This window comes from Eleginops maclovinus, chromosome 5 (assembly GCF_036324505.1).
Source record: "Eleginops maclovinus isolate JMC-PN-2008 ecotype Puerto Natales chromosome 5, JC_Emac_rtc_rv5, whole genome shotgun sequence".
Classification (NCBI taxonomy): Eukaryota; Metazoa; Chordata; class Actinopteri; order Perciformes; family Eleginopidae; genus Eleginops; species Eleginops maclovinus.
In genome coordinates, this window is record NC_086353.1 from 25,284,700 (window position 1) to 25,300,862 (window position 16,163).

The 16,163-nt window shown below is 40.5% G+C and overlaps 1 protein-coding gene across 3 annotated transcripts in view; it reads right to left on the bottom strand.

Annotated features, from left to right (window-relative positions):
* Window positions 1-18: 18 nt before the first annotated feature.
* Window positions 19-16,163, bottom strand: part of krt222 (keratin 222) — a 30,235-nt gene continuing 14,090 nt past the window's right edge. For all 3 annotated transcript variants that reach the window (XM_063883222.1, XM_063883223.1, XM_063883224.1), the window contains 5 exons: window positions 10,988-11,113; window positions 8,766-8,986; window positions 6,851-7,068; window positions 6,203-6,305; window positions 19-3,860 (listed from right to left, as the gene is read on the bottom strand). In XM_063883222.1, coding sequence (XP_063739292.1) covers window positions 3,647-3,860; window positions 6,203-6,305; window positions 6,851-7,068; window positions 8,766-8,986; window positions 10,988-11,113 — 882 coding nt within the window. In that variant the 3' untranslated portion in view covers window positions 19-3,646. The remainder of the gene's footprint in view (window positions 3,861-6,202; window positions 6,306-6,850; window positions 7,069-8,765; window positions 8,987-10,987; window positions 11,114-16,163) is intronic.

Here is a 16,163-nt window from a genome sequence, read left to right on the forward strand (position 1 = left end):
TTGACAGGAAACACAGAATGCACATATTGATTTTTTATTTGAAATGATAAATTGTTAGATAAAAGCACAATGCTTCATTCTGAAGGTACAGAACTCCTAAACTGAAGTGTTCCTTATGAAGCAAAGCAAATACAAGCACAATTGAAATAATCTCAATATATTCTGAGGCATCTTATTATCTTTGGTGCCAACTCAAAATGTAGCATAAAAACTACATAAAAGTGTAACAGCATGTGCTACACAACCCGCGTTACGCTTTGCAGACACACTGCAGTGTTAACTATTTACAAATACTGCCCTCCTCTGGTTAAGACAGGGAATCTGAATTTTCTGAGACACGGTGAGTGCTCACAGTGAGCAGTGTTCTTTGTTTGCTATAATGTATCAGTTTGAGCTGCAAAAGTGTCAGAACAAACAAAACTCAAACCAAATGAGCTAAAATAACAAAAGACCCTCAAAGTACACACAATCTGGATTTGTCTCAGTGCTGACGCTCCTTTAAGTGCTTTGTGTCTGCAGTGCAAGCATTTAGGGACTGTGGGGAAATTATTTGGGTGGGAATATAGTGTTTCAGAAAAAAGCATGGCCCTTTACAGCATTATTGATACTTTTAATAGACCTTCCACTTGATTAGGAGACAATTGTTCAACAAAGACTGCTTAAAATGTAGCTACGGACACAACACAATATTGTCTTCGGTTTCTTGAAAATCCTACCCATTATTTATTTTAAACCTAAAACTATCTCTATAGGGATTGGGAACTGCGGGCGTCGTGGCCATCTTAGAAGGATAACGTCTGTAGCAATGGTAGCAAGCTGTCAATAGCTGTCAGCTGTCATCTGGTTTGAATAAAGTATGCACAAAGTATAAATTCCCTTACAAAGTAAAGCATTCGGCAGAAACAGATGAGTGCTAGTAATAAAGAAATGTGGTTCATTATTGAGATCGGTTTACTTATGAAGAGAAGAAAGAACTGATCACTGTTGCTAGTGCCTACACCTGTCGGCAATTTAAAAAATATTTAATAATTGGAGGCCGATGTCAATTTTAATGGGTGGATACTAGAGGTGTAACGGTATACGTATTCGTACCGAAAATATTCGGCATGGGCCCTTCGGTCCGGTAGACGTGTGTACCGAAGTGTACTGAACGAATATGTGACCCGCTCTATCGAAATCAGTTGGAAGTCGCAACAGCTCATTTCCAGATAGACCTGGATTTGAGAAAAAAACTAGGGTTCAGGTGTTTTGTCTGATTTTAAATAAACAAAGTATTGGCTTTCAGAATATGACACTTTTATTGCCAAATTCACACGACATATACATTTTTGAAGCGTGTAAAGGGAAGATGACAAGCACCTGTGAACTCACTCTGCTACTCAGCGCCGCTGTAATTTGGCGCTACACCCCGTTCCCAAGCAACGCTTATTGTTTAGGTGTCCTTTGATGAGCAGGCAGTCATACCATTAGCTATAACGAGCTAGCGCTGATCGATATGGACATGAACGCGAGTGAAGAATAATCTGACGCGAGAGGTTCAGCTGCTGCTGACCGAGAACACGCAGCTCCGCCCGATCACCTGCAGCTCCGCCGCGGTACGGACCGGTGAGGCGAGCAAAACACACACTTCAAGATAGACCATACACATGTAGCTATTTTATCTACCTCTCCAACAAAATGAGCTAGTTATGAATACCTTTATTCTCTGTTGTCTGTCGGGTCACTCATTACTGGATTAGCGAGCTGCATGAGATGGATACGGAGGGTCTGTATCTTAAAATGGGCTGCAATATAGGGAATAGAATACAGGGTTTAAACACCTTGAGAGTGGTTGAGCCTCGTTACGAGGATCCCTCTCGTCCGCACTTCAGCCAAGAAGTGATACCAGCACTTTACAATAAAGTACAAACGACAGTTGTCCACGACCTATCCAAAGCATCTTCTATCCCTGTAACGACCGATGGGTGGACATCTAGGGCCACCGAGAGTTATTTAACAGTAACCGCGCACTACATTACACCCGACTGCCACTGGAACATGCAAAGCCACGTCCTGCAAACTCTCCCCATTTACGAACATCACACAAGCATACATCTGGCAGAGATACTGAAGCAGGTAGTGTCAGAATGGAAGTTGGAGAGGCCAGGAAACACAATTCCAGTCACAACAGATATCTGACCTTTCTGCAAGCAATGTGGACAAGTGAATCTTTCTGAAAAAAATATGAAAATACAATGAATGTACAAGCTGACCACAAGTCCTAATGTCAAGCTGCTTATGTGAAGTACAGTACAGTTCATTTTCGAAATGCTGCACCTTAATGTTTATTTTATTGTGTTTAGTATTTATTTGAGAGAATATTCACAGTTTAATAATAATTAAAAACCCCAAAAAATATTTTATGTTTTGTGATAATTTTTTCTGCTGTACCGAAAACGTACCGAACCGTGACCTAAAAATCGAGGTATGGACAGAACCGAAATGTTTGTGAACCGTTACATCCCTAGTGGATACAGGACCTTCAAATATAGTTTTAAGGATAACTACAATCATTCGGACAGAGGTAAGATAGCTAACGTTAGGCTAACTGAATGCTGATAAAACCACGGCTAATCATGCATATTAAAATACCAATATATTTATGTAAACTGCGTCGTTAATGTTTAAACTCGTATCCCCTGTGAAGTGGTTTATGTTACCGTATTTAAGCAATTCTCAAAAGTTCTCAAACAGTCTGCAGAAGGCTCCCATTCAACACAGTCAGCGTTTCTTGCTGATGTTTGCTACGTCATCTTCTTTTCAATTTTGCTATAAAAATATAAAATATACTCCCATGGTTTGTTTGTCATGAGAGTTATTTATTTACAGCCATTGATAACGCTGCCTCCATGTTTAAAGGTTTGAAAGAGTTATGCTTTGGTTAGTTTAAGTCCATGGTTTTTTTCGTTCGCTGGTATCCTCCAAAGATGGCCGAATTGCTGTTGATGACATCACATTTGTATTCATTATTACTTTATATGGCACATAACCCTATATTTATAGGCTCTCCATGGAGACGCAGATTGAAGTGAAAGTAGGAGTTGCTATTGGATAGTGACAAATTAATAATCAATTGCAAACCCCTCCACTAATATTTTCATTAAAATGCTCATACAGTCCCTTAAAGAAAAACCCCCCAAAGAATCCACGTTTACTTCACAGCAGCTCATAGTCTGTGACTCCACACATGTATAATGAAATGAAGAAGTTAGGCAGAGTAATATAATATATAATCTCTTTTGTACAGTGACCTCATACTGAGCAATGAAAGTATTGTGAGGCTTTTTAGGCAACTAGAAAGATGACAAAGAATAAATGCAATTGTTATCCTCTTCAAGGGAGTGAATTTAGGTCCGATATTTTTTTGTCATGTGGATTTCTGACACTAAATCGCCCATTACAAAAGCCTGATGCATTATGCTAATCCTGCAACATTTGATGAGGAGATCTGAGTCAGTTTTGAAGTGAAAATCAATGAATGTTGTCATATGAAATACCTTTTTAAGCATGGCAATGGGAGGTTTCATCCCAGGTGTCACTTATTTCTGTAACTTCAACATAACCCGTGGTACAACATAACAGTGCTGATGTGGCAGAGCGATGCAAGTCACTGTGTGATGGTCGGGATGCTGCGAGATCTCTTCATGATCAGACGCACCTCCACGTCGTGGAGGCTGTCCTGTTTAGTCTGCGCGCAGCCTTCGTCGGTTGCGGCCATGTGCAGGTCGAAGCGCAGCGACACAGATTTTTTGCGCAGCTTTGGATTCCCTCTGAAGAAAGAGCCCTCCCACTGCTTTATCACTTTGTCAATCTTTTCTGTCCTGGTGGGAGAGAGGTTAATAGGAATTAAGAAAAACATGATGATGGAACGCAACATTATGGAATTATTCACCCAATGCACGGACACTAACAATACCAAGTTTAATTTCTAGACCTCTATCCTGTTCATGTGTCATTTTTTGGTAAAGGGGAATACCAAATATTAAACACACTTGAAAAATAAAAGTACTCGTAATACGTTTTGGCCCAATACGGAATCATATATTTTAAATTAGTGGATTATGATTATTGATGAGTTTATCGCAGCTGCTGGATCGAATTTAAACTATTTTGTAAATACTTCGGATAGATATTTCAACCTATGGTATTGTTAATTTATTAGTAAACATATATATTTTATATAAGCTTTTAATAGGAATCTGTAAACTAATTAGTAAATAAGACTGACAAATCAAGTGGAGTAAAAAGTACTACTATAAAATACTCAGGTTAAGTTAAATGAACTCAAAATTGAATGTGTTACTTTAGCAATGCACCTTATTACATTTAACCACTGCAAAAAGTAATCATACACCTTCATACCGTATATTTGTTTATATAAATGTGGTGCAAATGATGTGTGTGTGTAGATGTCAACAATTTATAACTTTATTTTGCGTTATGTAATTCCATATGGAATGTCACTGTACGACATTCACCATATGAAATCATGAATGATACATGGGTCTGTGCAGGACCACCAGAGGGCAGCAATCGAGAGCACTTTCTTTGGATAGGACCTGGTGTAAGTAAGAGTTTATAACCGAACATTAGCTGTAATTGCAACATAGATATATTATCACTGTTAAAAGTTAATATGATGAGCTTGTTAGCAAACACTAGCTAATATTTGCAAATTCAGATGTCTCATGTTTAGAGTTCAGAATCTGAGGATAATCTGTCCCATATACCTTTGAAATTTGAAATAATCCGAGCAAAAAATGCTAAAACATGCACTGAATGTACTTTTTTGCTATTATTTTGTCGACATATGTCTAATGGTCAAAGCGATTTGTTAAATCATGAATATATTTGACAACAGTACTTTTACACTGAAAGCGTGTCCCACAGCAAGCACACAATCCTGTTGCTCCAACAAGTGAAAAAACTGGCAGTGACACAGAGGAAATGACATCATCAAGCCATGATCTACTGCCAAAAGTCAGTCGCCTCTTATTTTTCATTTTTTATTGATCTTTTCAGTCTTGAACGAGTGTGGCACTTTAAGCAACGCAACTGTTAGTCATATTATTGGTGCAAGACAAATTAGTTTCGAAGGTATCTTGTTAGTTTGTCGTTGCCTTGAAAAGAGCATTACATTCTGAAGCTAACAAAACTGAGGTAAAAGCTAAGGTTAGCATTGGTCTGCAACCCTGTTGCTATATTTAGGTAGACAGCTGGTGCTGCAGCTCAGGCTCGACAATTTCCCTCACCTCTTTCTTCCTATAATAATTTATAATTAAACATAGAAATGGCTCTAACAACTTTAAAGGGCCGTATTGTGTTCATTTCCAGGTTCCTATTTGTATTTTGTGCTTCTACTGGGACATGTTAACATACTTAAATGTTAAAAAATCTCTTCCTCATACTGCTGGTAAGCAAAGAGCAAATTGTAAATCATGTGAATGAAGCTTAAGGTCAGCATTCACAAATAATGAGGAAATTAAAAATGATATGATTGAGGATTCAAGGGTAAAGTATACATTTAATGTCAATCAAGTGACTTGCGATGTGTTGATACAGCCAAACAAAGTATTCTAGCTGAGAGATTTGCATGTGTGTAGCTTTTATTTGGACAGCATGTGTATTTGTGTGTCGCTTTTGGATGTTTGCATGGGGCTTGGTGACATCTGAAGCATGATTAAAGGATTCCACCCAATGTCTCCTCCAACAACAACAACAGGTGTCACGCCCTGAAGACTCCACACCAGGCCAGTATCTCCACATCAAACGCAAGCCACCAATAGAGGAAAATTCCCATGCAGTGCTATGATGAATCACTCATGGGAACTTGTGCAGTCAACTTAATGTTGCATGCCTCGTAACTTGCCCGACATGGAATGGTAATTATTTTCTGAGCTTGAATATCTTGTCTGCTGGGCCGGATGTCACCTGGGTGGGGAGGACACCCCTCCCCTCTCAGGTTTTGACTTGCTGAGTCAAAACCTGAGAAGTTGGAAGGCTTCGGGAGATTAAGCAAGCAAGAAACATAGTAAATGGGTATCTGGGTAATGTAGAGCAGAGTCCTCTAAAGGGATGCTGTTAGTTTTTGTTCCTTAAAAAATGCCCACATGTCCGACTAAACAAAAGGTGCTGACTGCGGGTCAATAACATCAATACTCACTCAATGGTGCCGTGGCCCTCTGCACTCTCCCGCACCACATTGCCCTGAAGAATCTCCTGAGTCTTCACAGTGGAGATTGGCAAATCTTGATCTTGCTCTGGGTCTGTGAGAAGATTTTAAAGAGGAAATATACTGCTCATTTTCAGGTTTATAGTCAGATTTTGTGCCTGGTTTCCATGCTTTAATGTTCAAAAAGCTCTTTATTTTTCTCATACTGCCTGTGCTGCAGAACCTCTTAAGATAAGATATAATAAATATATAATAAATAATAAACTCAATGAATGGCCAAATTACAGTCAACAATATTTAAAGTAGGATATTATTTTCGCCCTGTCTGAAACCAGAGCCCAGTCTGCTCTGATTGCTTAGGTGGCCGGCTCTGTTGTGATTGGTCAATCGCTTAAAGATGTGTTGGAAATATACTGTCAGCATGTAACTGAAGTTAACAAAAGGTGTCCAATGTAGTGTGGGGGAGAGAAACTCCCTCTGGTGGGAACACCGGGATTTTAGCCTGTGGATTTTTCCGTTGCAGTTCTTTTTTCTGTAGTGACTACAGGGAAGGAAAAACCTCCTAAAGCATCACAGGGCCCCTCTAATGACAAATGAATAACACAGCAGTAAGATGGTGTGTTAGTGTATGCGTGTTACCTGTGAGAATCACAAGGCTTTGCTGTCTTCGCAGTATGCTTTTCTTTAGTCCACTCTCAGGGAGGAGTGAAGGTATTTCAGGCAGGGGCTCGGACTTTGGTTCGTCGGGAGTAACAGCCGGGTCACTGAAGCCATTCTCTAGCCCGTTCTCCTTAGGTTCCTCCATGGAAAACCTCCAGGGACGCAGACCCATTGGCTGCCCATTACGGCCCATGTGCCTGCAGGCAGGAGGACAGATAAAATATACTGTTATTAATACTATTGAAAGGATTGTGGATGGTATGTATATAAAATAATGTGCTATGTGATCCAAAATTGACAGTTACAACAAGATACATTTGAGGCTACGAGCAGAAGAGAGTTAGCATAGCTCAGCATGGAAAAAGCTGAACAGCTACCCTGTCGACACGTTATATCATGTGCGTTTAATGAATATTGCTGACCTGTTAAAATGCATACCTTGATATTAAAAAAAGAGAATTAGGAGAGGGCTCATTGCTATTTCGATGTGCAATGATGAAATGTTATGTTAATGAGATTCTGCCGGTGGCCATTGTGAAACGAGAGAGCCAGAAACACAAAGGGGCGTGTCCAGCAGCAGCTCATTAGCATTTAAAGCTACAGACACAGAATCAGCACTATTGGACTGAAACAGAGGGGTAGTATGGCATGCTATAATGCATGACATGTTTGGTATTTTGAGTTTAAAACTTCAGAGACATGTTTTTACATATCTGAGACCTATAATATATTCTAGAAATACAGTATAATATGTGACCTTTAAGGCATTTAAATTTCAGTTAGTAACATTGAATGGTGCAAATAAAGTATGGATCAAATGAAACACTTTACATCTTACAAATCATAAATAATGATAATTTACAATACGCTAACGGTCTATTCTGGGCATTTTATGTTTTACTGTAATGAAGTGATTTTGCAAAACTGTTAAGTGAGCTGGCAGGGAAGGTAAACAGAGAAAGAAAACATAACTGATGGTCAGTCAGGTACGTTTTATTTAAAGTAAATCGCGTGTCATGTGAATGCAGGCTAATGGACAGTTGGACATCATGCAAATATAATAAGATCATTTTCATTGCTAATCTCCATGACAATAAGTTAAAGTGTAAACAGGACCTGACCCACCCCTAAACAACACTGTATGGTTTAGACAATAAGGTGAAAGTATTGTGCCTTTCTGTGTCATCTTTTGTGCTTTTTTTTGGGTTGATTTGCAGACATGCCCTATTCAGAAGCCTTTGAAGTGTTATTTGTGCAGATGCTTCCGTAAGAGAGATGTTTTTACAGTATGAGGATCATCTCATCTCTTCTTTTTCCTATTACACAGCCCTTTGTGCTACCCACCCTTTTCAAATATGAACAAACAATGCAGATTTCAGATGCCACTTCCTGTCTCCCCTTGCATTAATGACAAAAGCTATTTGCTATATAAATGAGAAGAGTCAAATGCCGCAGCACCTCCCTCAAACTATAAAATAACAATTACATGATTAGCCAAAGTGTTGTTTCCAAAGGTGCTGTGAGATGTCTACTATAATTGGCCAAGCAATGAGAATGGAATATTCCATAATAAAACACGTTGACTGGGTCAACTATCCTGATTCTGTTTCCAGGAAGGATTGGATGAGACTTAAAAGGCTTTTGTAAAATGATCTGTTTGACGGTTATATAAAATGTAATATTAAAAAATAATTGGAGAAAATGATTAGTGGAAAAATATTTGTCAGTGAAGTGTGGGCGTGGGATACAGAGGAAGCTGATTCATTGTGCAGGGAAAACCCTTTCAACTGCAGTATTTATTATTTCCTGGTTGACAAAAAAAAACACAACATTCCAACTGAACTACTCCATCCTGCTACCTCTAACATTCCTTTTTCTTTCTCTCTGCCCTCACCTGCCCTCCTCCCGCTCTAGCAGACGTCTGTAAGTGGAAATCTCGCACTCCAGCCTCATCTTGGTGTTAAGGAGCTGGCTGTGGCGCTGACGCTGGGTTGCTAGGCCGTTCCTCACTTGCTCCAGCTCGCTCTCCAGCCCAGCGATCACCTGGGAGAGGTCCTGCAGCTGGCTGGAGTACATCTGCTGGGTGTTCTGCAGAGAGCTCTCCAGGCCTTTCTCCTGGAAAACAGGAGGCAGGGAGCTGTCAGGTGCATGACTACACATTTCCCTATCTTTGAGTTCAAAGAAGCTTCAGAAACTAAGGGGTGTGATGTCAAAGCTGTGTGTGTGTGTGTGTGTGTGTGTGTGTGTGTGTGTGTGTGTGTGTGTGTGTGTGTGTGTGTGTGTGTGTGTGTGTGTGTGTGTGTGTGTGTGTGTGTCACGCCCAGAGAGAAGAGCAGGGAGGACCCAAGTGCAAGGCGCCAAAGAAACTTTAAAGAATAATTCATTGCAAGTTGTCCAGGAAATAAAAAGGGCTGGCAAGGCAAAAAATTACATCAAACATCAAGAATCCAACAACAACTGACAGAAAACTAGAAATTAAATACATGCAAGACTAATCTAAAGGACAACACACAGCTGGGGAGGTCAGGAAAAACACAGGGACATCAGGTGAACTCAATCAGGTAATCAAACAGGAGGGAAAATACAGAGACAGAAAGTAGAAACAGATAATTCAAACATAACACGGACACCATCCCTAAGCAGACTGACTTCCAAGCAACAACAGCAAGCACTTTCCCAGCTTGGTCTGGCCGGGCCCTCAGACCCGCTGTCAGGACTATATTATGCTGTTGATGTTTTGTTTCTTTACAATAAACGTGCTACCCTAATATTGTTAAAGAAGCAGCCATCTAGCTAGCAACGGCCATTATCACTTCAGGTGAAGGCACAGCAGCTATGCGCAATTTGAGATAAAGCCACCCAGTTGAAATTACCACAACTTTTCGTAGTCTAGGACATTGCAGTGTATTAGAGAAATATCCAAATGCACTCTACATGTTTTTAGTAGGGCTGCGCCCAATTAGTTAACTAAACGCTAGCCTGCAAAAAAAGTCTTTGTGGACAAATTCTTCATTGGTCTATTAGTCGTAGGAAAAAAAAAACCTGCGCTGCGTTTGCTTTGATGCGTCAGCTGGAAAACCTGTCACACTTTATTCAGAGCTATGCCTGGTCATTTAGTTAATTTTTTTTAGGCAGGAAATCCAAAAGTATGGGATCTTTCTTAGCTAGTAAAGGACGAGACCTACGAGGTGACATGCAAAAAGTTGCCTCCATAGCCACGCCATCGGGGCGTAGCTTCCCGAATGTAGGCATCATAACAAAGCAGAGAGCTTAATTATCCAGACGTATGTTCCTTTCTCAGACTTGGAGGGCAGCCCTAGTTTTTAGCATGCTTAGGTTAGCATTAAGCTAAAAGCTGTGCCTAATTACTGAAGAGACACTAATGCCCCATTTACACTGCATGGTTCGACTTAACTCAACTGTTTTTGGTAGCAGGTCTTATTTTGTTTTCTACCACGGAAAGTACGTAGTACGCCACTGAATTTTTACATGACATCATTTTTAAAGCAACAGTGGAGGACCGTCTGTGCTTTGTCAGTTCTTGAGCATCGTGCACTGTGTAGTTTTGCTAGTTGACAGCTGAACATTTACTGGCGTGGATTTGCGAATTACTCACATATAGTAGTAAATAGTAAGGAGAAGACAATGCAAATGAGGGGTGATTGGAAGTTCAAATCACCATGAAAAGTTTTTTAAATGGATGTGAAAAATCTAAAACAATTGCAGTTTGTAATTAATTATTTTATCCTATGTTCTATGATACTAGTTCATGATCAAGTTGTGTATTTATTTTGTACTGTACCACATCACCATTGATGCTCCATTGAACAACGCTCAATAAATAGATATAGATAAAGAAAGAGAAGTAATAATGATATCTTTACATTAAGAAAGTACCAAATAACCAGAATGATAAGTATAAATAAATATACTAACAGAGGTGGAAGTGTAATCATATAAATATGATTTTATTTTGTTTTACTTGTTACCATTATTTCCATGAACATTTCTGAAATATCGACACATGCGATCTGCCACCTCCAATGGAACAATAGTCATCAGTGTGGTAGTTTGGGACTGGGCCGTGGTGATATGTGATGATGTGTGTTTGCTTACCAAGGCATGCAGGGTCTCAATCTCCACCTGCAGGGAGTGCCACTGCCTCCGGGCCTCAGCCAGCTCCACCCGGGCCTCCTTCAGGGCGGCGCCTCCGAGGCTCACCTGCGCCCATGCTGCCTCTTCCTGGGTGAGGAGACAGGCATTAAATGAGGAACACAAACCTCAATAGCACCACCATCTCAGCAAAATACACACACAGCTAAATTTAAATCCCTCTTTCCCTTTTGTCTGTTGTTCGGTCGTCGTCATTTCTCACCTGATGTTGTCCATGATACCTGCCTGTTCCTGTCGCCCTTCATGTCTGAAGCTAAGTGTTTTTCATGTCCTGTGTTCCCCCTGCTTCGTGTTTTCATCAACAGCTTTTGAAAAAAGCTCGCTTTTTGTTTGGACCCTTACCTGCTTCCCCTTGATTTACTGCACTTGGGTCCTGTTTCCCCATCCCTGACAAATTCCTTTACTTCGGTCGTTCATTCTGTAACTTACAAAAGCACATCACCGCACTGCATACACATTTGTTTACATTCTCAACTTACATAACACATAACATACCAAAAGTCCACTCACAATTAACCCGCTAATCACAAACTGACACCATTTAGCACATGTGCATAACTCAAGACACAGTTAAAGGTGGTTACACTCCAGGCATTAGTCCAATTAAGCTAGCAGGTGACGCATATGTATCACATTACACGCTCGATATTAAACTAGGATAAAATAACATATATTACATGCATTACCCTAAGTTTGATGGTTAACCTGTAAAAAAAAAATCACATCACTGCACGAGACTGCATACACTCGGCACTGTCTAATGAGTGATGTCTCTACTGTGTTTCACCTGAAGGACCCCTGAGCTGCCTCTGTGCCTGTGTGAGCTTCACTCCCATTAAGTGTAACTTCACCTACTAAATATTAAAATTGGCATTGCACCTGAATACATCAGAAAACTACAGGTTAATTCAATAGAAAAAAAACACAAATATAGTAAAGTGCATTTGCCATACAACCAAACCCAATATGACTATGGGTCCCAAACAACGTTAGAAGAATCTGGATTCTCCTAATACTTTTTCTACCCCTGCCTACATAGGTGTGTCCAACGAAATGTCAAAAACACCATTTATAGTACCTCGCCGATAGAATGCAGCTACAAAATTGGAGATACGATTGCTATTGCCAGATGACTGAGAAATAACAGAACTTTGACATGTTGTATCGGATCAATACTCCTTGGTCAAATATAAAAAGCAGGGGGGGAGTGTGGGAGAGAATTGTAGCCTTTGCAGACAAGCACAAAAACCTATAGAACACAATGCAGGAAAGAGAAAACCCCAACAACTACAAAAGGGCCTCTTTAAAAGTCCACATCTAAATGGATTGTTTCACATTTAGCCAGATTCCAAGCTAATTCTAGGCTAATAAGAAGCTAAATCAACCAATGGACAAAGCATAACACCTAATTTGCTCTCCGAACTGACAGTTAATGTAGCCTGGTCCTACCAGACTCTCATACTACATTTCATTTGTACAGAGAGTCTGGCAGCTCTCCATTGACAAGTGTTTTTTACTTTAAGGGGGTACTCTGTTGAAGTTTAAAACTATTGAATCTGCCCAGTGCCACTCTGGATCTGCTATAACCAATTGTTAACTGCCGCCATTGTTGAACTACAACTCAAACTCGTGCATGACCTCCATGTCATTGTTCTCAGCCACTCCCTCTGGTCACTGATTGGACAGGTAAAGATTGGCCGGAGAAAACCCGCGAATATACCGAAAACCCAGAGTACTGAAGGGAAATGAAAATTGAGCGGAGGTACGTAGGTGGGCAGAGCCAGGCATCCAACCATAAATTGCTCAAACATTATAGGTTGATACTACTTACTACTGAACTACAAATGTGCACAACCTGTTTGTATAGATTATTAAAATTGTGACACCCCTAATTTCCTTATATATATTTGTTGTACTGTGTTTTAAATGGTTTCCTAGCCTTATCACATTTCTACACGATATTGTCTTTTTTTATTTTGAACATGATGATTTTTAGTTTCTAATAGTTTTCTTCTTTTTTTTTTTTTTTACAATCATTGGGTTTTTTAAAAGTGCATTAAAATATACTTTATATTCTAAACTGTTCTTTCCCCATGGCCAGTCGCACAGTGAGAGGAGCAGCAGCCGCAGGTGGTGCTGTTGGGAGTGTGTGTTTCAGCTGAGGTAAACAGACTGCAAAGCAGACACCAGGCCTGCGTGTAAACACAGCTGTGTGTACACTGTACAGCAGTTAGGCGCTCACACCCACTTCTCCTCCCGTTCAAACGCAGTGAAGCGGAGAAGCTGCCTCAGCACAGTTATGACAATATTGTGACAGTAAAAACAAAAGAAAATAACTCAGGTTATGTAAGTAATTCTCTGTTTAATGTATTAATCCAATGATGCTCATGTTCTGTTACAATGCATCAAGTATGGTTTAGTTCAAAGTAAAATAAAATGTCAATGACATTGAGGCCAATATGATCCTATACATCTCCTCATTATTGATAACTCATTTAAACAACATTTAGTCAGGTACTTACTGAAACTACTTAAAGAAGCAATACCGTAATGTAAAAACAGTCTCCCTGAAAATGAAATGAAGTAGAAGTTTGAAGCAGCATCACATGGAGGTATAAGAATGTTTAAACTGTTCTGGAGTCCTAAAGCCCTGAAATGAGTTGGCATTTTACCTCTTTCGGTTCCCTCAAAGTGAACAGTTGTTTGAATGTGTTTGTTGTTAGAAGCCTGAAATAAGGTCTATGGTAAACACAACATAAAATATGTCAGTCGTGAATATCAGAAGCTTGTATGTGTCAGAAAAACGACCGTTGACTACATGAGACTGCTCAACATCATCACTCAGAACATTAGCCACCACATCAGCGCTGGTGAAGCCATTTGTCCGTGATGTATTTTGTTTATAGCCTAGAATTAGCTACTGACCTCTGGCAAATGCATTAAAGCTTTAAAAGTTACAAAGTATTGTTAATATGTGGAGATTATTCTGCGGAAGAAAACACCCAAGTTTGTGTGCTTGCCAAATATCTTATTTAATTAAATCCAATGGAATTAACCCATTGATTTTTGTTAAAGGGATAGTCCGGCGAAAATTTAACCCAGGGTCTTTTTCTGCATGAAAACTGATCAAGTAAGCCATCAAGAGAGTTTTTTTCGTTCATCAACCAGTATTGAGCTCGGGAGCAACGCTAAAAGATATGTGCGCAGAACGCTTCCAAAACGGCATTTTTTAACCACTAACATTGCTCGAAATAGCATCAAACCTCTGCAGTAGCATGACTAGGGTCCCTACACATAAAACCAACAACGTAGTTTGCAAACCCGAAGTTTATTAAAAAGAACTGTCTTACAAGACTCACCAACTGCCCCCCATTCCAGCTCCTCTCGGAAAGTCTGCACTCGATCGATTATCGTCGATTATCGAATGCACCGGAGAAACTCACTAGATATGAATTTCTGTGGAATTACACTGCAGAGGTTTGGTGCTATTTCGAGGAATATTAGTGGTTAAAAAATGCCGTTTTGGAAGCGTTCTGCGCACTGCCCCGATCGAATGCACTGTAAGCCATTTTGGCTATTAGCGTTGCTCCCGGTTGCTCCGGGCAAGCTCAATACTGGTTGATGAACGAAAAAAACTCTCTTGAGGGCTTAATGCAGGGGTTTTCAACTGGTTTTGTCCCAGGGACCACCATTCGGACTAGAAAGCAATCCGCGGCCCACTGATGTGCCTGCGCGTGCGCGTGTGTATTTGGTGTTACATGCATAGCTCAATGCATGAAACATGAAAGAGAGGCCACGCAGATTTTATAATAATAAAAGTAGATTTATTAAATTAAATTAAATTAAAGATTATTTTAAAGAAAGAATAAAGAATAATAAAGTGTTGTGCAATTCAGTATTGGGAAAAGTAACTAAAAATGTCATGCAAAGTCAGTCTAGGTGTGTGACAAAACAACAACGAGAACAAAAATCCAACAACACCGGAGAACCAAAATCCAACAAATGAAGACCAAGGCAGCCTCAACTGCTGGCTGGTCAGGGCTTTTATAACCGAGCCAGGACAGACCTGTCACCAATCACCTGCTGTAGAGACAGAGAGATTGAGAAAAGCAGAGAGAGATTGAGAAAAGCAGGGAGAGAGAACAGGCTTACCATTAACACAGGGCGGGGCCTAAACCCGCCAGGGTCGTAACAGTGAAAACATGGGAGAATTAGGCCTACCTGTCAGTGTGATATCTGGGCGTGGTGAAGTCCACACAGCCTGTCTATTCGTGGCGAAATGGTAGACAGAGACAGTCTCATGTCATTCTCTGGATCAAGCCTAGCCCTGTACTTATTCTTTAAGTACGCCAGTGTAGAAAAACCACTCTCACACAGGTATGTGGTTGGAAAGGGCAAAAGACACCTCATTGCTTTTGCAGCAAGCTGTGGAAATTCTGTCTGGCAACTTATCCAGAATTTAACAAGGGGCTGTGTGTCGTACATATGCCTCCTGACAGAGTCTGTGGACATCTCAATCAGCTTATCCTCTTCCACAGCCGTCAGACTTGACCCTACTGATGCATCGTCACTGAATGGGAGCAGGATCCACTTGCTGTCACGGCGCCACTCTTCCGAATCAGTGAAGTACTTTGCGAATTGACGCACAAGCTTCCTCAAATGCTCACATATAGTGTCGTTGATGTCAGTGCTGTCAGGGTATTCCTCAACTGAAGGAAACATCGCCAAGTTATTGCTCTCCACTCGTTCGATCCACTTTGACATTTTTTTCACAAATGCGTCGAGCTTCTCGTAGAGCTGCATGACGTTTGCATCTCTCCCTTGCATGGAGCTGTTCAACTTGTTCAGCTCTGCAAAAACATCTGTGAGGTAGCCTACGCCAGCTTAGTTAACCAGTAACTATCGTTGAAATTGGAAGCCAGATCAGAATGCTTCTCGCACAAGAACTCGTAGATAGCTCCGCGTAGTTCAAACACACGGGCGAGCACAGCGCCGCGAGACAGCCAACGCACCTCTGAATGATAAAGGAGAGAGCTGTGTTCACTTCCCAAGTCATGGCATAGGGATGAAAACAGGCGTGTATTCAATGCGTTTCGTTTTATGAAGTTGACCGTCTTGA